Source organism: Microchirus variegatus (genome assembly GCF_963457635.1).
Source record: "Microchirus variegatus genome assembly, chromosome: 9".
NCBI classification, from domain to species: domain Eukaryota; kingdom Metazoa; phylum Chordata; class Actinopteri; order Pleuronectiformes; family Soleidae; genus Microchirus; species Microchirus variegatus.
In genome coordinates, this window is record NC_139810.1 from 26,708,969 (window position 1) to 26,733,540 (window position 24,572).

A 24,572-nucleotide genomic window follows, 5' to 3' on the forward strand; every position below is an offset into this window, starting at 1 on the left:
GCTCCCATTTTGGGGGAAAATAAAGGAAAAGTATGACACATATGAGTGAACACCAGTAACCGCTGGAATCTTCCAATAGGAGCCTGGCTGCAGGTGACGCCTCTGAAAGCCTCACAATGGCACTGGCCAAATCTGTGGGAATGGAGTATCACAAAGTAAAGCGAGATTGTTTAACACAGCTCTTAACTCTGCCTCAAAATTATTATTATAAGAATTGCTGCAATTCAAACACATGGAGTGTTGTCAGTGAGTCAGATAAACAACATTTAAATAGATTGTACTTCAGCAGTGAGACAGGTCATGCTTTCCATTTACCCAAGTCTGTGCGTGACTCATCGAGGAAGTCGTGACGCTGTCATCGAGCATTTACATCATTAGAGAAGAGGTGAGGCCATATTGTCGCTGGTTAACATGGTGACCGTTGACTTTTAATGGACTCCACCATGTTTTTTTTACACCCCCCCCTGGAAAAAGCTGCTTACCAGAGCAGACAAACTGTACATCCTTGTGCTCTCTAGGGCAGAAGCAGGGGGAGGGTTTTCTACTCGGAATCTAACATGAGTTTTAAAAAAAAAAAAAAGGTGAGGAAAGAACATGTGTCCGCACTTACCATGTAAAAAAAAAAATGCTTCTTGCGAGTTTTCTTGAAGGTTAAAACCTTTTTTAATATCATGTCAAGCAAATAACATGAATGTTACCTGTTTATTTTTCAGCTGAGATAAGACTTTTTTTTTTTTTTTTGAGGTATAACATGTTTTGGGGCTGACAGAGGAATTTGTTTGTCTGCTCACAGCAGCTGTGGCTCCGGGGAGGGCAGCTGTTCAGAAAACTGTGAGACACGATGGGAATAAGCTCACATAAATATGTTGAATTTTTACATTCTCGACACACTTAGTATCTGAATTAGTAAAGTAAAAGTGCTAATCATGTGGGAGATGTTTGGTAATATTACAATCAATAAGAAAAAATGTGTGTATAATCAGCATTTTTGTTGTTTCATGTTATCTTTCAGAGAGGCCAGAGAACAAGAAGCAATTGCACCATCAACAAAAACAAAAGGGCGGCACAATCACACAATACAACGAGAAGAAACAGGGAATTAACAAATCCACTTAGAAGAGTCGTAAAATACATCAGGTAGAGAAGGTGTAGAATCCCTGAGGGAATGAGAAGATGGAAGTTTAAGAGCAGTTTGCAGCTCATTCCATTTAAATGGTGCGTATAGCACCTGGAACCAGTTTTGCCAACGTTCATGCATGAATGAAGGATATCTGAGGTTAAGTAGTTACTGGATCATGAATTGTAGATACTACATGTAAATGAGAAAGCACCGCAAAGTCATCGGCACAGTATAAAGGACAACATTTTCAGGACCATTTTCTTTTTTTGAGTTTGAAACCATTAAAAGTTTCTGGTGACAAGATATTTGAATGTTATTTCTTAATTGTATTGTTTGTATTATTTGTATGGTGGTGGCAGTAACAGTGATGATATAGCTTCTGTTACCATGAAAAGGTGCATTTAAATATTCATATCAATGACTATTAAGTGACTAGTATAATGACTAATTAAGGATCCATTTAAACGTGAAAACAAGTTTAATGGAAAACATATTTTTCCCCTCTTACATGAACATTAATGAGATCGAAGCTCTAATACAGCGACTTGTGGATTAAAGGTGCATTATGTAATAAATCTAAAGCAACTGGCCATAAAATCCTCCTAATATGTCACAGAGACTGAGGAATAATGTTCATATAACAAACTGAACTCACCAACAACAACAGTTGTTTATGTTGTTCAACAAATGTTTATGTTTTGAAATCTTGTTTCGGCATGTGGCGCCACCTACCGCCGTCTACCAATCATTGCAGTCAGTAGAGTAAGTGTTGTGAATTAGCTTTAGCTAAAAACACTATGATGCATGCATCAGATGACTGTTCAAAATTGTCTATGTTTTTGTATCTGTCCCTATCTAAATAAACCTTAATAAAATAAAAATAAATACATAGAGTCTCAGCTGCCGAGCAACCACGGGTTGCCAGTTACGTCAGAAAACAAAACCTAAAAGACTTTGGTATTTTGAATTTGAATGTAGTAACCGTATGTGGCCACATTCTTACATATGGCACCTTTAAAGTTTAACATTTGTAAGCATTATAGAGAATATTCCACGGGCAGCAGGTCATTTCAAGAAGTACTTGCTTCCCAAACTCCTGAGATACCCACGCCGCTGCAGAAAAGAAATCAAACTGAATAAGATTCAGGGTTTTTTTTTCAAAGCGCTCTTACCTTGCCTGGGTTTTTTTTTTTTTTTTTTTTTTTTTGAATCGCTCAGCATCATTTCCACAAAATAACTGTCCTTTTATATTAAAATGAGTGGCCCTCCCCTGTCACACAAAGTTCCGCACAAATCTATATTTTCCTTTCATGCAGTTAACCGCGCTTTGGGCAAAATGACAACTCGCTTTTCTACCAGAGCTGAAGGCTTTTTTTTTTTCCCCCTCATTTTTGCCGAGACACAAGAAAAAGAAAAAAAAAAAAAAAAAAAGCACTTCCGACTCAGTGCCCATTTGTTGCCCTTCCAGTGATGTGTGACCCTGTTTTTATTTGATTTCATTTGTTGGCTTTCATCACTGTTCTTCACTTTGATTTCACGGAATGGCCGTGCGAGTAAAGTAAGACGTCTATTTGAAACGACACCGAAGGAAACTACCGTCGCCGTCTCCGCGTCTATGTATGTATTAGGGTTAAACTGTCAGATATACAGCAACAAAATGATGCATTGTCAACACTGCATTCTTTAATACATTTGTCACTGACCTGAACACTATCCTTTAAATTCATTTCCCCCTGAATATGAGAACAGGAAATGGAGTCCTGCCAGTTAATCAGTCTCTGTGTCACGCATGATTATCAGCTGAGGCACTTGGGGGACAGAGGGCAGGACAGTTGGCATGGTCCACTGACCCCCCCCAGCTAACAAGCACATGGCATAATTAGCAATTTAAGTTACCTTACAGACTCTGTCTGTGCCCTTCACACTCGGATCACTCTGGAAACAAGGTGGAATTGTGGCTCATCTTCCCCCGACATGTCATCAAGCAATTACCGACTGGCTCCTCACCAAAGGTAAAAGGGATTAGACACGGAGGGTAAAGCAAAACCGCCAGACAAAGACAAAATAGGAGCCGACTGACTGAATATTAGTGTCTGTAATTTCTTGCTTTGAAAAGACGCGTCGCTATAATTGTCAGACTTTTTTTTTTTTATCCCCGTAAATTAATCCTCAGAGAGACGTCTCTTAATAATTACTAATTCCGGCGATAATTACGATAGCCACACTAATCCAATTAATCTGACGGCTGAATTGTGGAATTGGTATGTGGCATAAACTCAAGTTTGGGTTGTTGTTTTTTTTTTCAGCTGGACTGGAGCCTGCTCACTTTTGACCCATTGAGTCACTGAGGCATCACAGCAGATGTTTCAGAAAAGCCCCCGGGATAATTAAGATTAACATTTTGAATCATAATGAATTGTATTTTTACTAAAAATGACTTCTTTTTTTTTTTTTTTTTTTAATATCTATAAAAAAAAGTACAAAAAGTGAATTATATTATCAGACATGTAGTGTTTGGAGTGAATATGCCAATTCAACATCGAGATTTGAAAATAGAGGTTTGCAGCCTTAAAGGTGCATTATGTAATAAATCTAAAGCAGCTGGCCATAAAATCCTCCTAATATGTCACAGAGACTCAGGAATAATGTTCATATAACAAACTGAACTCACCAACAACAACAGTACAGACAAAATATTTGCATTAAAAAAATATATTTTGCAGACTGCAAATCATGTTTATGTTTTGAAATCATGTTTTGGCATGTGGCACCACCTACCGCCGTCTACCAATCATTGCAGTCAGTAGAGTCTCAGCTGCCGAGCAACCACGGGTTGCCGGTTACGTCGGAAAACGAAACCTAAAAGACCTCGGTATTTTGAATTTGAATGTAGTAACTGTTTTTGGCCAAATTCTTACATATGGCACCTTTAATGTAATAGTTTGAAATATGAGATGCCCACGATGATCACAGCTATATTTGACAGAAGCACCTTCCTATTAAACAAGAAAAGAAAGTCTTAATTTTACATCCTCTAGTTTTGTAATGGCCTGATTATATGACAATAGTAATTCATACAGATGCCTGTAAGGGAAAATATTATTTAGCACTCAAAAGAGCGTAAAATCTGCTGTTGTGAGACATTAAAGTTTATTGCAGGTAGAAAATTAAGCCTAGAAAAAAATAGAAAAATTAACAACGAAAGTTACCTGTGCTCTAATTCAGTCACGCCAATATGTCTATCACTATTTTTATCAAGGGTTCATTTTCATTGCACCATTAAACCAGATAAAAAACTGCACTGTTTCGTAAAAAAAATAAAAACCAACAAAATACCCCCCAGAACAAAGCCAGTTTGTCCCATTTCTGTCAAGCAAAGAACCACGGCTATCCCTCCCAGTGGACAGGGTGTCATCACGGGCAGAGCTGGCTTGTCAATGATGCAGAGGGACACATGACCCCCACGCCCTCATCTCGGACCCCACTGATTTGACTGTACCAGATGGGAGTGACTCCCCCCCCCCACCCCCCTGCCCTCCCCTCCTCTCCATCCCTCTCTCCAGGCTCTGTCACCCACAGCTGGAGGGATAAAGCAGCAGGGGTGAGTGGGGGGGGGGGGCAGGCTGGTCGACCTGCAGGATACACACAAATGGGGAGATGTGCCATGAGAAAGTGGAGTAAGACTCTAACCCCTACTGTTTTCCTCCACCAGTGTCTCATCCCTGTTCCTTACCTTCATGTTCCCATAAATGATTTGAATGCTTATCTACTATGAATGCACTCACCCCCTCAAGCCGTCTCCAGGTCATCTCCTTCCTCTCTCTCTCTCTCTCTCTCTCTCTCGCACCCATTTTCTGTGTAAACCTCAGCTCATGCACAGAACCGGCCAGTGGATAAGGTCGAACTCCTGCTGGCGCTAAAGCAGGGGAGTTTCATTTGGAGACTTGAAAAGGCAGCATAAATAATTTCAGCTTCAAGCCTAATAACATTTCAGCTGCTCCAATTCATTTTTCACACACTCCCCCATACCAATAAATATGAACAAATGAATCAGAGTTAATACTTGAAATTAAGTGTCTGCGAACCAGTCAACATTAGTAAGTGCTATGGGTTTCCTCTTGTGCAATCTCATTAAAGTATTGTTCATAATTTATGACTGTTGACTCCCTAATGGCTTCTTAAAGAACTATTACAGAAAGCCCTTGCTATTTTTTTTTTTCCTGTAATAGCCACAAGTCAAATTAAGAGGCTGCCCCAAATATAACATACTCTTCCAAGTCCATTCAGGACTCACTTCCTGTGAGGAGAAAGATAAAGTGGCACTAAAATCACAATATGAATGGATGGAGAAGCAGCATCACGTGATACACAACACCTTACATCCCAACATGCACACACACACACACACACACATGCACACACACACACCACCACAGTATATGCAAACCAAATGTGCTCTTTTCAACCATATAAAAAGCATATAAAGCCCTCCTTTGCTCTCAAACATCGTCATTCTTCTTGACATGGGCTTGACAAAGATGGTGGAAATATCGCTCCTGCATGATGTTTTGCATCGTAATCGAAAAAAAACAAAAAAAAAAACTTTTGCGGCGATGTGTTTTGGATTGATCTTGAAAGTGTCCTGTAAATCCAAGTGGTTTGGTTGGGGAGGCTATTGTGCATCGATGTCATTGTTGTGTTTCTGAAGTCATGTCTCAGGTGAGACATTTTCACTTTGTGATGCGCTGTCACGCTGGACATTTCCATTAGAATGTGTTGACTTGAGATCATAAATGGTTAGGAACAGTATAACAGTGAGTGGCTGTGGTCTTAAAGGTGCCTTATGTAAGAATGTGGCCGTAAACGGTTACTACATTCAAATTCAAAATACCGAGGTCTTTCAGGTTTCATTTTCTGACATAACTGGCAACCCATGGTTGCTTGGCAGCTGAGACTCTAGTGCAGGGGTTCTCAAAGTGTTGATACCTGAGGGCCAATTTAGGAACCCAACATTGGGTCGCCAAAGGAAAAAAAAATAAAACAGAATGAAATCCCATTTGTAATAACTTTAATGTATTTTGGCCATTGTTCTTACCTTCTAATTACAGGTTAATACCAAGTAACACATTTTTGTTACCATATATTTACTGGGTAAATAGCTAGTAATTGGGGGCTGTAGCTACCTGCTTATTATCAGCTTATAACCCAATAATACACAAAAATTCACCATATAGAAACCAGGTAAATACCCAGTATTTTTATTTACACTTATTGGTCTGTATCCAGTAATGTCCAATAAACATTTAACAAGCTTAGTAGCTCCTGGATTTAAACCATCAACTGTAATTCATTGTGGGGCCGCACAAAATGTTTCTGTGGGCCGCCATTGGCCCCCGGGCCGCACTTTGAGAACCAATGCTCTAGAGACTGCAATGATTGGTAGACAGCGGAAGGTGGCGCCACATGCCAAAACATGATTTCAAAACATAAACATGATTTGCAGTCTGCAAAATATTTTTTTTAATGCAAATATTTTGTCTGTACTGTTGTTGTTGTTGAGTTCAGTTTGTTATATGAACATTATTCCTGAGTCTCTGTGACATATAAGGAGGATTTTATGGCCAGTTGCTTTAGATTTATTACAAAATGCACATTTAAACGTGCCAGGAAAACACTCCCAAACACCATTACAGCACAACCATCAGCCTGGACTCTTGTCTGAGTCCATGGTATGAACACTTGATGCCAGATTCTGACCCTACCCTAAAAAATAACACTCACCAGACTCGGCTCCATTTCATAGTTGAGTTTTGGTAACTTTCTGGTTTGTTTTGAATGTGCTCAGGCAGATTTGAGCAACACTGCGCCTTCTAACTTATAAGGTATATATTTTATATATTTTTTTTTTCTTATATTCATTCCCTAATTGCAAACTACAGTCTCAAAAACTATACTGCGTGGAACCTGTGGTTTCTATTTTTGGGAAACTAATTCATCATCATGAATAAGTGGGATTCTAATGAAACGATGCAGAGAAAATCCACGGCGTCCTCTCTGAGGGATCTCTGCCAAACTACGAGGAAAAAGTAGATGAAGCCGAGAAGTGAAGGTGAACGTTTGTCTTTCACTTTTCCCCGTTAGCAATACACAGAATGCCTTAGATAATGACAGGGATACATGGCTTAGTGGAGGACGACATTAAAATGAACAAATGACTATTCAGTTTTGTTTGCAGGGAGCTCTCTTCATAATGAAGTACAGAGAAAAGACGCGTGCTCCATTTGGGGATTAGATAGTAGCTGAATGATATGAATCATTGCCGAGATATCTTTTCAGAGAACTCCAACCGTATATTTATGTGTCTTTGCAAAGCGTTCATGCTGATTATTAACGGTTTTTCAGATAAATTTAAGGATCACTTGCTTAATTGGCAGTCAACGTGACTGATTCCACAGCACGATTGTGGCTCTGAGACTGCATCTCACGGCAGAGCATCGCGTCTGTGTTACGCGCCGTGCTTTTCATCTATTCAGATATCAAATCCAATACTCAATCAGGTATTTTCAATAATCTCCAAGGGTTTTCATTAATAGGCAGCAAAAAATGTTTAGGGCCCACCAGAAGAAGAAGAAGAAGAAGAAAAAAAAATGCAGCAGTCAGCAAGATCCATCACGTCCTATAACATATTACAATAAAATACACAATGAAGCAGGAGAAAGCTATTGATTAGCTTGCAGTACACTTTTCATTTTTCACACTGCTTTCACCAGGAAGCCACAAACCGTTGTTTGACTCTCATGCATCAGGACATGGATGTGTCAGTGCATTAATGGTTCATGTCTGTCTGTCTGTCTGTCTGTGACAGGCATATCTCGCTGACCGTTAGTCAGATCACCCTAAGACTTTGGATATGGGTTGAGCAATGGCCCGATGGTGTGCATCCTGGATTTTAATTTTTGATGATTTATCACGCTACACCAGGCAGGCAGCGGCTCATCAGCAGCAGCTGCGCTGTCTGTAGCGGGGAGGTGGGAGTGGAGAGGCTGTCCTCACGGTGGTGAGACATTTTCACACGGTTCACCGCAGAACATGGTGTTATACTGAAACGACGAGGTGTCCATTCACCAATACGCGAGCACATATTTATTTTTGCATTAGCATGCTACTACTTTGCGCGTAACTTGGCGAACCTGTTTCCAGAGGTAAGCTAGTGAGGCTGCGATTAGCATTAGCGTAGGGCTAACATAATACAAACACTGTGCAACCTCATTCGGCACAACGCAACTTTTTAAATTTTCAATTAGCAATAGCGTAGCTAGCTGTCGTGACTGTCAGCCACGCCAGCGTTTGTATTTTGTTAGCTCTTACGTTCCTTATCATGCATTACCATAACTTAGAAATCTTCTATAGCTCCCACTATAGGAATACATACTGTACTTCCTACGGGCACTGCACTAGTGTAAGAAATGTACCATCTTAAGACATCAAATTACCAGTCCTGGCAAGAATAACAATGGTGCAGCCATAATATTCACCAAATAAAGTTTCATTTGCAGGCCATGCACAAACTGGTTTTGGTTTGATGTTTTGTCCCAGTGAATGATACAGAAACTAAAAAGCCTGGGTGCCCCTCTCAAAACTGTTTAACCCTAGGAGGAGAAGAACAACAAGGGTCTGCAGTGGAGATACTTTAAAATATAGATGGATTAAAATAGGAGAAGAAAACAAGACGGACCCCAGCACAGCTGCTTGTGTGTTTTACACTCCTTTGTTGACATTTTGTCGTTTCCTCTCATGCGATACGTCTCAGCTGCTGTAAAGCAGACACATGTTCAATGTTTACAAAAATAAAAGAGACAGTAGGACAGTTATGTATGCGTTTGCGTGTTGCAGCGCATACGTGCAGCGTCTTTTTTGCATAATTCGATGAACTGCGCTCATGCAAATGTTTTGTTCTGGGATTGCAGTAAGCGTTTCAATCGCTGAAGGTCACTGTTGTACATACAGTATTTTACATATATCACCTTAACTAGTCATGTCCTGGTTTGTTTTGCTCACACATTTCCTCCAAGTAGAGCCAAAAAACAGAGGCAGGTAAATCTCAGTCTGACAACATAATTGATGAGCAGAAAGCCTCGTGCACATAGATGAGTTTGTCATGAGTGACATCTTCATTTTACCTTCTATTCCTTGAAGGATTATGGTGATGCCCTTAACTGAGACATCCAAAGATGTGCCAGCTCATAGTCAATTCCGTCACGTAATCTATCCTGTAAGCTTCAGGCCTGAATTAGATAAGGTCTCCTACAAGGGCTTCTCAGGGGAGAGGCACAGACACACCGGTCTGTCTTTGTTTAGAGACTTCCCATCCACCTAATGACTTTACATTATTATTTTAATCTTTCTCACAGCCGGGGGAAGGGACCGAGATGGAATTCAAATCAATCTGTCTGATGACTACAATGGAAAAGCCAATTGCATTTTAGCAAAACACAGAGGAGAGCTGCATTCACTCGCAAGGAAAATCACAGCATTGAGGAGATAACAAATTGGAGAAAGCAACCGAGTCTCCAGGAAGATTTCCATTCAATTCCACTTTAATTGGATCTCCAGCTTCTAAGTGACTTTCTACTTTTTCAATTAGCGATCAACATTAGACTTTTCTCTAAGACAACATCACATTTAGACTTGCTAATCTGCCTGAATGCGAGACTGTAGAAAATGTCCTTAAAAAAAAACGTTGCATCGTACAATATTTTGGGCTAATTATCAGTCACTCTGACAGAACATGATTTATTAAGTGAATGAATTCTTCTTCATGACATGAATGCATTGCTTATTGTGGTGTAAACCCAAGTTAATCTAAAGTCAAATCGCATCTTTTGAACTCTTTAATGCATTAACTAATCCATCATGACCATGATGCATCATTCATCATGTATCATCAGTATATTCACAAAATGAATGTCTGTGCCATCCAACCATTAACAAAGCTGGTAGCCCTTCAACACACTTAACATCCACAGAGCAGCGAGGTCGGACAGAATGATACAGAACCTAAAAAGCCGTAGGTGCTTTTCATACCCGTAATGCAGTCTAGACTTTTGTGTGGGGAAATGTTTCGTATATGAAAATTTCCAATTTGAGAGAGCGACTCGGCTACGCCGAGAAAACAATGCCTTAATCTGATGATGATAAGAAGTTGCACCGTTGCTGCATCCAGACACCGCTGAAGGTATTCACCAAACAGTTTATGTTACAAATACACATCAGCCCATTTATAAGTCTAGACTCTTTTCCACATGTAGCTTGAACTGTGTTTACCAAAGTTGCTTCTGGCAGTGGCACTGTTGCAACAGCGCCGCTGGAGCGTAAATGGAGCTGCGTACGACTCATAAGGCAGTCTCAGCCCGGTTGATTTGTACCAGAACAGTGTTAGATTTCTGTGTTCATACAAGTCCATTAGAACCAATACCAGTAGACCCCATGCGCCCTGCTTTCGGAACAACAACTAGCTATGAAAGCACCCTTAGTTTCCCTTTCAAAGACGTCTGTGACAGTGGAGTACAGACGGACGGCTGAAATTAGAATGGAAGCTGAGGGGAAAACTGCAACAGACATGTAGGTGTGAATACTCTTGACAAGAAGACAACTCGAGTAACTTTAGCCAAGGTTACACTAATGCTCTCTCTCCCTCATGTAACCTTGGTTACGGTACATATCGTTTTGTATTTATATTAATTCAGTTGCAAATAATTACAAATTAAAGGCGCCATATGTAAGAATGTGGCCAAAAACGGTTACTACATTCAAATTCAAAATACCGAAGTCTTTTAGGTTTCGGTATTTTGCCCGTGGTTGCTCGGCAGCTGAGACTCTACCAACTGCCATGATTGGTAGACGGCGGTAGGTGGCGCCACATGCCAAAACATAATTTCAAAACATAAACACGATTTGCAGTCTGCAAAATATATTTTTTTTTAATGCAAATATTTTGTCTGTACTGTTGTTGTTGGTGAGTTCAGTTTGTTATATGAACATTATTCCTGAGTCTCTGTGACATATTAGGAGGATTTTATGGCCAATTGCTTTAGATTTATTACATAATGCACCTTTAAGTTTATTATATCTTCTTATAGGCTACTATATATAGTTCAGTGCATTGCATATTATATAGGACATATTAAATACCTAATATCTTGACTAGTAAACTGATCTATACCTATGTGTGTATATAAATAATACGTGTGATTATTTTAAGGCAAATTTATACACCCCTCTTGTTTTTGGTTCCTACCTGCCCGTGTTGTCAGGTGGGAGAGATTTCAGTGACGGTGTGTGTGTGTGTGTGTGTGTGAATAAAAAGTAGAACATTGGAACTGTCCTGCCGTGTCAGTATTAATTACGTCAGTGTAAGAACTGTAGCCCGCAGTATCACCCACAGCCGCGAGAACGCTACCCATCAGGATTCAGGGTTACATATAGAACATTTTTATGGTCTCTTATTGTCACCCAGTCATCTCCTGTCATCAGGTGATAACTCTCTCAAGCAGACACTCTTTTGTTATGTACATGTACATGTTTGTGCATGAACACTGTGTATTCAATGCTAAAGGTTGCTGTTGCACATATTTTACATTATATCACCTTTAAACTCAGCTTAGGTAAAGTCAGACTTACAAAGCTTAGGGAAAAAATAAATAAAAGCAGAGGGAAGGCACAGCCTACAGGACTGGAGGACCAATTACACCACATAATAATTTATAGCAAGAATGTAATGAACTCCCCATCCTCATCAACTTCAATTAAAAACGAAAAAAAAAAAGTAGACAGGGGATGAGAAACAGAGGAAATTAGAATGGATGGATTGGAAAATATGTGGGATGATTGTTGTGAGAATTCATAATCCCTCTCAGGAAGCTTATATGCAGGGTTTTTTTTTTTGTAAAAATCATAATTGATGTTTATGATAACTGTAACAGCCTCTGTGGGATGTGGCTAAAATAAACTGTGTCACCGCAAGAGTGATTTTTGTGTTTGGGCTCCAGACAAAACATTATTTGTGTGTCAGACCAAAAGTATTTCCCTTTTTAGCTGTGGGAAATGTTACCGGTCCAGTGGGTAATGAAGGCACAGCGTAATATTTCTTGCGATTGGATCGCACCGTCTCTTTGTGGCCAACCTCCCACGGCGAGTAATACGTGTTTAACAACCTCCCACGTTGCTGATCTGGTGGCACAGTGCTGAGGGAAGGACCCTCGTTTGATTCAGACTGAAGGATCGTTTTAAACGGTTTACGGAACAGTGGGGTGTTTTCAAATGCAGACAATTTTTTTTATTTTTTTTTTTAAGATTCCTTGTGCTACTTTCAAGGACATACAAGTGGATTAAGATATCATTGTGCACAAAAACTATGCTCGTGCAGGGGAACAAGTGGAGCTTGAATTTATGAGTCAAAGGGAGAGAAGTAGAGCTAAATCTCTCATTTGTGTGTGTGTGTGTTTGTGTTTCACTGGCCGGTGTTTAGAGAGAAGGCTTTTCAGCCCACTGGGGTTTGAGGTATAGTGAGAAGCGGTCACAGGTGGTGTGGTCCCCTTAGGGAGCCCCCCCCCCCCCCCCCCCCGTGTTCTAAAATAACACAATTTAAATAGTCTGGCCGGCGTAGTAATGCAAAGCAATTATCTCAAAGTCGCCATTAGACCAGCCTGTCCGATCCTTTGGGACACTGTGCCTACAATAGATGGAGAAAGTCTCCGGATGCCTGCATTTTTGAAAGACAGCACTGACATGTTCACATTGTGAGTTATATGGGCTAATACCATAAGTAGGAGATACAGAACAGAAGGAAGTAAACAAACACTTGGCCGAGTATATTTTCTTTCAGATTTAGTCAAGCCGTTCATTTAATTCCGAAGCCTCGCAGCTTGTTCTTTAAGAGCCAGTCCCTGCTGACGCTGAGGAGGAAAGTAAAAGTGATTCTTCTGATATGAGGCGAACCTTAGTATGGAAGGTTTTAGTATCAAAGCACTGGCTAATTTTAATCTGATCATCATGTTTACAGCCGCACGAGCAACAAAGTATTGTGGACTGAGGTAAGTTGTTGTCACGGAGTATTAGACACACAGAGCAAACTGAATTTGCAAGTAGAAAATAATACAAAAAAAAAAACTTCTACCAGTTCATCAAATACTTTCTCAATTTCAACGACTTAGATTTCCCTCTGGGGCCAATTTAGGGGCCTTCTTCGTTTAGAGGGAGATATTGCACCCACATAATTCATAAGCAGTAATTATATTGAAGCACTAGCATGACAGTAATACGGGGAGGAGTGATGGCGATGTGTCCCAGTCATATCATTCTCAACAAACATATTCCCACACGGTCTAGTTAGATGCAGGGAAATTGCCTTAAAATTGTTACCTCATTGCAAATAACAGTAATAAGGTGGTGGAGATGAATAACTGTTGTGGCAGTAAGGGTTCCAACTGTAAACAAAGCCATACATTACAGTAATGTTACTAGGTGGGATTGCCACACAAGCACCAAACTGAGGTTATTACGGGGTGAATGTAGTGTGCTACTGCGACTCGGTCATTAGAGGGAAAGCAATTATTTGCAGCCTGTGGTCTCCCCGTCATATTTTACATTTACAGTCATCATTGGTGATGCCTATATTTATTTTATTTAAATATCATATTAAATGTAATACAATTATGTATTATTTAAGGGAGTAAATGTATTTAAATTGAGCGTCATCCTTGTGAAACAAAAAAAGATGCCTGAAAAGATGCCTTAAAAGTCACAAACCTGACTATTTGTTTGGTTTCAGCTGTCAGGTGAGCAATTCATGCTTTTATTTGGTCAAGAAATATGTTTAGAAAAAATGCACTGCAAAGGACACAAGCACTGGCAGTGACCTACAGTCTTTATTTAAATCCACAGGAAACTGTAGATTGTGCAGTCACTGTTTCTGTATGTGTCTGGTGCCACTGAGAGGTGAGGAGGTGCAGTGGATCTAAATGCCTCCACAATGTCAGACCGCAGGTCCTGTAAAGGTCCAATGCGTTACCTTTTGCAGGGTTTGTTGGCAGAAATTGAACATACGTTATATAAGTACGTTTGTATTTAAAGGTGCCATATGTAAGAATGTGGCCAAAAACTACAGTTACTACATTCAAATTCAAAAATCAGGGTTAAGATAGGAATTGGAATTGGCCCTAACACTGTGGTGAGGTTAAGGGTTAAGCATTAAGCCCAATTTATACTTCTGCGTTAAGTGCTCTGCGTAGGTTACGCAGAGACTCTGCGTCGACGTAGAGCCTGTCGAAGAGCCTCTGCGTCGTCTCCGACTGCACGAAATATTTTTTAAGTGTCCGTCACTCCGTCAAGGGACAACGGAGACGGCAACAGCTGCGATTGGTCCTCAAGACAGGCCGAGATAGCGCTGCTCTGTGCCGGCTCACTGTGCGCACCCAGCGTCCACAGACGCGGAGCTGATCCCCGCCGAGAACGTCGCTGCCAAACTATAAATACGTCATATCTTAACACACACAGCACATGTTTAGACTCTAAATGGCCAATTTCTCGCCTCAAATTATCTTCAAACTGCGTTCCGTGACACAGAAAAGTGAGAAACGGCCACTGTTTCAACAACAACAACAACAGTCTTTCTCTCTCTTTCTCTCTCGACGCCATTGCTCACTGTAGCCAGAAGCACGACAACCTTGCGCAGCGACCCCTACTGATTGGGCGGGAAAATGCAGCGCGTATCCGTCACCACGACGCAGAAGTATAAAGGTTCGAGTCGTCTCCGTGGTGACGCAGTCGGATAACGCATTACGCAGTCGGAGAAGTATAATGTGGCCTTAAGCTGGTTGTGGTTAAGGTCAGTAATAATGCTTTGTTTAGGTTGCCCCAATGAATGGAAGTCAACGCAGAGCTGTGTGTGTGTGTGACAGAACCTCTTGTGAAGACACGTCTCTAATTTGAATGCTGAATGGGAAACATCTGCCTGCAGTTCGGGAAGATTCATCTCTCTGTCAATGTCTGACCCACACAGTCCACAATCTTTGTAACGTGAGAAGGAGGTGGAGTGAAAAACAACAAAACAACAACAAAAATATTAATGAGGTGTTACACCGAGAAATAATGATGTGTGCACTCCCTGATCGCATCTGTACTTCCTTAATGGCATGCACAATTATGTGGGCTTCCATTAATATCAAGGCTGGAACTGTCACTGCTAAGGGCTTCACTTCAATCACTCGTGTGCCTCTAGAAGTGCACAGAAAAGAAATACAGCTGCTACAGTGGCTGCCATTAAGCCACATAAATAGCTGCTGGTGGGGAGCATAGCCAACAGTGGCCCCCGACAGATATTTGTTCTGGGAAAAATAAAAAATGATTTAAATATACTGTAATGTTCGGAAATATCTCGGGGGCACAACTCCGGCTTTGTAAATCAGACAAACGCAAAAACAAAAATGGGACAGCGTGATTTGGTTTTATATCATTTAAATGTAGTTAAATAATTAATGTATTGGTAATGTAGAAAGAAAAAGCAGGCAAACTTATCCGGGATGTAGCGACTCATCGTTGTGTTAAGGTTATAATAGACGATCACAGGAAAGTAGCAGTGACATGTAACAGAGGGACACATTATTTAAAGGTGCATTATGTAATAAATCTAAAGCAACTGGCCATAAAATCCTCCTAATATGTCACAGAGACTCAGGAATAATGTTCATATAACAAACTGAACTCACCAACAACAACAGTACAGCCACAATATTTGCATTAAAAAAATATTTTGCAGACTGCAAATCATGTTTATGTTTTGAAAACATGTTTTTTTGCATGTGGCGCCTCCTACCGCCGTCTACCAATCAGTGCAGTCAGTAGAGTCTCATCTGCAACCACGGGTCGCCAGTTACGTCAGAAAATGAAACCTAAAAGACTTTGGTATTTTGAATTTGAATGTAGTAACCGTTTTTGGCCACATTCTTACATATGGCACCTTTAAGATTAATTTACAGCAAACCCCTAACAACTATAATTATATATCTGCATGTCTCGATTTCATGATCCCTTTCAAAGATGTAGCACCTTACCGACTTGCATAATTCCTCTAATAGCAAATGTAGTGATAGAGGTTAGCAGTTATGAAATGATATCGCAGAGCAACTGTACTTTGGTTACAAAACTTAGATGTAAATTGCATTTGTTATTTTGTGCCTAAATCACTTACAGCATATTGTTGTAATGTAAATATCTAATCCTTGTAAAAGAGGAAATTAATCATCCATCTGTTGTCGGCAGTAAGTGTGGATTTATCCGTGCTCTTCAGGTTTTGTGCAGCTCACTATACGGCAAAGCGTGGGTGATTGTTTAACAGGAGAGGAGAAAAAAAAGAAGAAAAAAAAGTGTGACCCTTAATTACTGATTAAAGTAGAGAAGTGTAACATTTGCAAATGGTGTAGGGATGAGCTGGAGGGAACGAGAACATCGGTGATACATTCAGCTCAGCGTCGGCTCCCTGGAGTCAGTGAAGTCACTGTCAGGCAGGTGTGGGTCGTCTACTTTCACTCACATGAATCGACACTGAGGAGAGCAAGAGTACGGTGGCCCTGAGGTGCAAAACACAAATGCATGTGTTTGCGTTGTGTGACTTGCGTTTCCGTTTTGAGTTAATGTTTTTGTGTTTTGTGTTTGTGTTTTGCACCTCAGGGCCACCGTACCAGAGGGAACAACAGATCCAAAAATCTAAAATAGGAAAACTGACGGTTTTGCATGTTCAATCCATGTAATTATACATAATTACGGCCTTCTCTGGTTCAAGGCAGCTTTAGTTTTGTTGTTGCTGTTGTTGCTGTTGTTGTTGTTGTTGTTGGGGTTAAGGTTTTACAATTACATTGGTATTTTTCTTCATTTTACACCTCAGTTAGTTTATGTCAGTCCAAGGACAATTATCAGTTACTGTAAACCTGCTTCAGCGTCACGTTTCCCTGTTGTCTGACAACATTGGTAAACATTTACGACATTTTGGGCGTCTTTACAACGTCACCGTTGAACCACTGTTGACATATTTAAATGGTTTGTACACTCTTAGAAATAAAAGTGCTAAGTAGAACCACATAAGGTTCTTCGGCTTGTCCTCATAGGAGAAGCCTTTTTGGCTCCAGGTGGAACCTTTTATAAAGGAACCCTTTTGGAAGGTTCCACCAAGAACCCTTTTAAAACCCTTTATTCAGGAAAGGGGTTTTAAAGAGTTCTCTGGATCTGGTTCTTACTGGAACTATTAGTGTTACCAAGAACCCTTGAAAAACCGTTTCTTCTGGAAAGGGTTTTTCAGAAGCAAATGGTTCCAACCCTTGTAGAAGGACCCTTTTGGAACCCTTATTTCTATTGTATACTCTGGGCTTTATTCACTGACAGGGTTATTTACTACATTTAACTTCACAGCAGACTGAATTTTTTTTGAATAATATAATAATAAATCATTTTAAAAATATTTAGACAGTCAAAACCCCAGAGGTATTTATTTATTTATGTATTATCCTTCAAGACACTGGGAAATAAATTAAGAAGTACATTTACAGAGCATTTTCATTTGAGTAATGTCTCCCGAGAGATTTCTATTTCTTTCTTTCAGTGAAAGCCATAGTTTTAGGTGATAATTGAAAAAATGTCCTTTAACCGATGAGACGGGCGATTGATATAGCAGATTAATAGCAGCAGCATGGAGGCTTTTATAAACACTGGCGTGGTGCTGATTACTACGCTCTGAAAAAAACCCACTCAGACTATTTCTCAATTAATGACTTATTTAAATCAGTTAACAATTGTCCTCAAAAAGAGATAAATCGTGATGGAAACAAAACCGCAGTCAGGCCAAGGGCTGCCGCTGCTGCCGCTGCTGCTGCTGCCGCTGCTGCTGCTGCTGCTGCTGCTGCTGGTCCTTCTGAAGCACACGAGCAGAGTGATCCACATCCTTCACCGTGATCTTAATTAACTTCTACTCTCCTGTGAGGACACAGCTGAATAAATCTCAAGGACAATAGACAGGATTAATTCATTTATTTACCACGCAAGTGCAGCTCATTACATTATGATGTGGGCACATCTACTTCATGCAAATGGATCTTCAGTGGGAAAAAAAAAACACACACACACACACACACACACACACACACACACACACACACACACACACACACACACACACACACACACACACACACACACACACACACACACACACACACTCTTGTACTTGCCACATACTGAGGACCAGCATTTCCACTTTATAAATCAACACAATTACAAATATCTACTTCATGAATGACATCTACAAAGAACTACTGGTTGCAGTACCATAAAATGTCTGCAGGTGGAGCCCCAGAGCAAAAAAATGTTGGTCCAAAATGTGAAAAAAAAAAATTTGGTCCAAAATTTGAAAAAAAAAATTTGGTCCAAAATTTGAAAAAAAAATTTGGTCCAAAATTTGAAAAAAAACGTGGACCAAAATTTGAAAAAAAAAAATTGGTCCAAAATTTGGAAAAAAAAAATTTGGTCCAAAATTTGAAAAAAAAAATATGGTACAAAATTTGAAAAAAAAGTTATGGTACAAAATTTGAAAAAAAAAATTTGGTCCAAATTTTGAAAAAAAAAATTTGGTCCAAAATTTCACAAAAAAAGTCATAATACTATATTATGTCGTCCAAGATTTTTTTTTTTGACGAATTGACTATAGCATGTTACAGCAACCTAAGGAAGTGATTTCAATGAAAACAAAGTGAGGACCGGCCAAAATGTCCTCACTCCGTAAAAATGACCTCAATTTGTTAGTTAAAAACCCTCACTGGTCCTCAGTATGCCGCAAGTACAAGAACACACACACACACACACACACACACACACACACACACACACACACACACACACACACACACACACACACACACACACACAATGATCCTTCTTTGGTCTCTGTGTTGATTTAAAAGACCTAATTAAGCTGGAGGAGAATGGAGGAGCTTCTGCCGTTGTTTTAAGCCCGACAACCTAAAAAACCACATTAGCAGACGACAGACAGTGTGAAAAGTTGGCGCGAACAGGCCTCATAAAACATCGCCTACTCAATAAAACAATACACATATCCTGTCTTAATAATGTAAACATGAAATATCTCTACGGTGGGAGTTATGTTTTATACACAAACACACGCTTTCTTATTTCCAGGATCTTAAAACGTCTCCCTGGGTGAAAGAAGAATAGAATCCACCACTTCTGCTGCATCCACAGTGCGTCCTATCCTCCGTGTACAGTATATATATATATATATATATATATATATATATATATATTTACCACTGTGCTGTAATCAAACAACCAGTTAAAAATGTTTATCAAGAACAACCACAAAGTTTTATGTGAACAAATAACCCAGGATGCATGAATATGCTAATAAGCCAGTCTAAGGATTTGCAGTGGCTATGATTACATACCCCCGGGGGTGTAAACCAAATAGAGAGTTAAAAATAAATGTCAGCCTCCTCAGTAATTTAATACTCCCCCAATCTGTTATATCCACTCTGTAAGCTTCAGCAGGAGTCGAAGTCGCTGCCGCTCTGTGTGTGCAGGAACATCAGAGAAATGTGTTATTTTCCCTTCTACATAGGAAATAGACATGGGCACGATGGAAATTGCCTCCTTCACAGACTCCTGTGAAGAGCATTTTCATATTTTCATGCCTTCATCGTTTTCCTTTGAAAACTGTGAAGGGACGGGGAGGAGGGAGGAGGGAGGAGGAGGAGGAGGAGGAGGAGGAGGGGTGTGTATGGATCCTGCGTGGCGGCACACAGTTGTTTGATGCGTTCACGACTGTGTTAAAATGGATCAGTGGAACAAGACAAGAAAGCGTGTGTTTGGCGGCGCTGCACTGTGGCCCTCCGGAGCAGGATGACTGTCGGGTGGGCCGATGGGACAGGAAGTGACTCTGCGGTGGGTCCTCTTTGTCTCTTTTACTTTGATATCCGTTGACCGAAATCAACATCGAGGACGTTTCGCTCGTTGACGGATCCTTTTTTCGTTTGCCTCTTTGCTCTAAAGTAAGATAACGGACGCCACCGCGCAGATTAGCCGATTTGATCATGTGACCAAAGTTATCGGCGCACCCAAACTATATAACGGTCCTACATAAAAAAAAAAAAAAGTGGGGGTTAAGTGAAGGAGATTTAACTCAGTTTCTTTCATCAGCATCTGTGGCTCACGTTATGTACGGACTCTGTATGAGACGAGCGCTCCATCTGTTCTCATCTGAGAAAAGTTTGGGACAGAAAGACGTGAGTATTTTATATATATATATATATATATATATATATATATATATATATATATATATATATATATATATATAACCAGGGATGGAGTTTAAGAACAACACTACTGTTCAAAAAACCGTAACCAGAAATGTCCTTATTTTTGAAGGAAAAGCACTTATTTTCCATGAATATAACATTAAATGAATCAGAAACACGCTCTATACATTGTTAATGTGGTAAACGACTATTCTAGCTGCAAACGTCTGGTTTTTAATGGAATATGTACATAGGTGTATAGAGGCCCATTTCCAGTGTTCTAATGGTGCATGATTAGATTAGATTAGATTAGAAAACCATTCAAAACCCGTGTGCAATGATGTTAGCACAGCTGAAAACAGTTTTGCTGACGAAAAGGGCAAATTTCATCAAATAAACTTAGCTAAACTTTAAAAACAGAGGCACACATACGCAGTACACGGGTACCCTGGTTATTTGTAGCGCTGCTCTTTTCGTTATATAATATAATAAACAGACTCCTCCAGTTCGACTGTAGGCGCGCTAAAGGAGCTAATGCAGCTAACGGAGCTTACTGGTAAACGGTGCCTGGACTCTGGTGTCGCGGCACGTAAACATGACGTCGCTCGTGTCTTTTTCCGGTCAGTCGTCGTGCGTTAACCTAGTGCCCAGCACTATTTCTAATCTTGTCAATGTCTTGACTATATTTTCTATTCCTTTTGCAACTCTTTTGATGAATAAAAGTTTGAGTTTTAATGGAAAACACAAAAAAATTCTATAGGTGACCCCAAATTTTAGTGTATGCTGCATTCAACTGCCGGTCATGTAACAGACAGTCTATGGGCTAACAAAAAAAGTACAACTACTTAGGAGCAGCTCTGACTTCAAAAACCAGACTTGATTCAGGAGTTTGGAGCGTGCTGACCCGACCATGCTGCCGTCAGAGTGAAAAAGGAGCGAGGTATGAAGAGAGAGTGAGCCCCAGAAAGTCTCTGAGGGTGTGAATGTGATTTAGAGGTGGTGTGCACTGTTTACTCAGTCTGCCTGGAGGGATGCGCTTCTGTTGGCGGGAGAACATTGTTAGCATGGGAGTCACGTCACTCCCACACCACTTCACTCTCTGTTTCTCACTCTGCCCCCCTCTTTTTCCTCCAGTTGCTCGGGGGCATGCAGTGGTCTGGGTAAGATTAATGCATCTTCAACGGCCATGTTGTGAAATCGAATTAGTGTACTGTGATCCCAGTGACGTGGAGGGGCTTAGGCCGGGGCAGCGGCAGGAAGAATTCCTCAGTAACGTACAAGTTCCTCACCAAAGACTGTAAAACCCCTAACCCTGGTCAAACAAGTGCTGGTGACTTTTTTAAAGGTGAAGTAAGTAGTTTATAGTGTAGGGCCCTATGATTTCCGTGTTAACGGAATCGCGGACGGAATCGCGGAATTGGCCAATAAAAACGGAATCTAATGTTAAACGCAGAATTTCGCGGAAATTGACATAATGTGACTGAAATGCTGTCATCGTGAGGAGAAGGAACGTTTGTCTGGAGAAATTTTCAGGGGAACGCTCATTCGTGGCACCACCCGTGCATCTCGTCACAAACACTCACCCGGTCAGGGTTTCCCCCAGTGCGTGTTGCTTGTTTATTTACTTAATATACACTTTTTTTTTCTACATCGCGGAACAAGTGCACTGCGCCCGCATGTAACCGGCGAGCGTCCCCTTGTCCAGGTGCCGATTGAAACTCAGTCACATACGCCATTATTACGGTTATATTGTTATTGTCAATAAAGATGTTATATTTAGGAATGCACCGATAATTCGGCGGCCGAAACACGGCGAGTAAACTGTGGAACATCACCTGTTAAATGCTGGAAAGTCTCTGCGCAAAAGTGAAACTTATTAACTCCCCGCGACTTTCACTTCACAGCAGAGAACATTCTCTCTCTTTGAACAGTTAACTAAAGACATCGGCTCATCTGATGCATCTGTTATTCCCTTAATTGCAGAGTTGTATGGGTAATATTGCGTGTAGAGAAATGATCCAGTCGGATACGGAGAAGCGGACGGAGCAGGAGAACAGTACAGCGCAGGGGCGGTGCGCAGAAATCCGTCTGCACCAGATGAGGGGGCACTACCACTTATTTATGTTAATTATTTTACTTTTAAATGTGACCAGCATTGCATGGCTTGTTTTAAGATTCACTGGCATTTCCTTAATTAGGATTTAACTTAAGTCAAAACAATTGAACAATTGAGAAGTCAGTGGATTCAAGAAGAAAGTTGCATTTCAGTGGACATTTTATTCACTGACACAAATAGGACACATTCTATGGTGGTAAAGTAAGTATAAAAGGTAAAAAAAACAGAATAAAAAAAAATAAAACGGAAAAAACGGAATTCTAAAAAATTAAAACGGAAAAAACGGAATTTGGAAAAAAATAAAACGGAATTTGGAAAAAAATAAAACGGATTTCATAGGGCCCTAATAGTGCCATCTAGAGGAGAGGCTGAAATTTGCAACACAGAACTGCTCCTCTGCTCACCCCCTCCCTTCCCCGAGCGCTACGGTATCCGCAGCCGGTCAAATGTCGTCCTCGTCGTCTTTCTCCGTGTCAGCAGATGAGGTTCGTGAGGCGAGGGAGAGGGCGGAGCTACCGCGGCCGTAGCAGAAGAAGCGGAGAGAGAGGAGGCGGGACTTCCGCTACAAGTAAAGAGACGCTTGATTTGTTCTCTCGCGTTTGTCCTTACAGGCTCCGGTAGAAACATGGCGTCTCGCTGCTAACAGTGGCTATGCAACCGCGGCCCGCGACCATGTTATTTTACATGACTTTTTGAAACACTACGGAAAATGAAACAAAAACTATTATACAGCGACGAGACAATGCAGGAGCACATAATATGTATAAAAAAGTGGATTTTGGGTAATATAAACCCATAAATACTACACATTGTCCCTTAAAGGGACAATATGTTTCATTTTCGTAGTGTTTCAAAAAGTCATGTAAAATAACATGGTCGCGGGCCGCGGTTGCATAGCCACTGTTAGCAACGAGACGCCATGTTTCTACCGGAGCCTGTAAGGACAAACGTGAGAGAACAAATCAAGCGTCTCTTTACTTGTAGCGGAAGTCCCGCCTCCACTCTCTCCGCTTTGTCTGCTACGGCCGCGGTAGCTCCGCCCTCTCCCTCGCCTCACAAACCTCATCTGCTGACACGGAGAAAGACGACGAGGACGACATTTGACCGGCTGCGGATACCGTAGCGCTCAGGGAAGGGAGGGGGTGAGCAGAGCAGCAGGTCTTTGTTGTAAATTTCAGCCTCTCCTCTAGATGTCACTATAAACTACTTACTTCCCCTTTAAATGTCAGAAGATCCTGATGTGTCATCAATGTATGGATTTATCCACATAATTATAAGAACCTGGTAGATTAAGATTCCCGTATTAGTCCCGCAGTGGGGAAATTTCCAATTTCTGCATTTTAACCCATCCGTGCAGACACAGCACACGGTGAGGTTGCTCAAGGGCAGGTCGGGGTTCGAACCGGCTACCCTCCGGTCTCAAGCTCGAAGCCCTAACCACTAGGCCTGTGGCCTTCATCACATTGATTTCTAGCTCCACATCAGGAGAGAAAAAATAAACAATGTCACTTTGCATTATCTCTGGCATGCCCACGTGGCAGGTTCCCATCAAAATCAGTCAAGGATGAACAACTGTCCAGACACAAGACGCTGTTTAAATTAGATTTGCTGAGGGGAAACAAATTGTTACGACTATTTTCAGCGGTCCTGTTTACCGCGGCAAATAACAACGCGATGATGTTTTTCCGCGGGCGCGTTAGAAGTGGAAGGAAGTCGACATCGGGAAGGAAAACGCGTCCCTGGATTCCTCGGAAAAATTCACAATCGTCCCACGTGAGCTTGCGATGCGCGGCCCGGTCACGTCGTCCACCTTTAACCCTGCTGAATGCTTCGCGTCGCTCCGCTCAAACACGGGCTCATCTGTATTGATCATCGGCGTTCTCTGTAGCCCGCCGCTCGCGACTTGCAGCCAACGTTATTAGCCTTGTGATTAGTGCTGCGTGACCTGTTCTCTCCCACTGAGAAATAAGGTAAAAGT

General features: G+C 41.0%; 1 protein-coding gene across 1 annotated transcript in view; it reads right to left on the reverse strand.

The window, feature by feature from the left end:
• Positions 1-18,005: 18,005 nt before the first annotated feature.
• The window catches only part of pou6f1 (POU class 6 homeobox 1), a gene marked incomplete at its 3' end in the record, with an annotated part of 195,233 nt that continues 188,666 nt past the window's right edge, over positions 18,006-24,572 (reverse strand). Inside the window, exon 12 of the mRNA XM_083895537.1 lies at positions 18,006-18,068. Within this exon, the coding sequence (XP_083751663.1) occupies positions 18,006-18,068 (63 nt within the window). The remainder of the gene's footprint in view (positions 18,069-24,572) is intronic.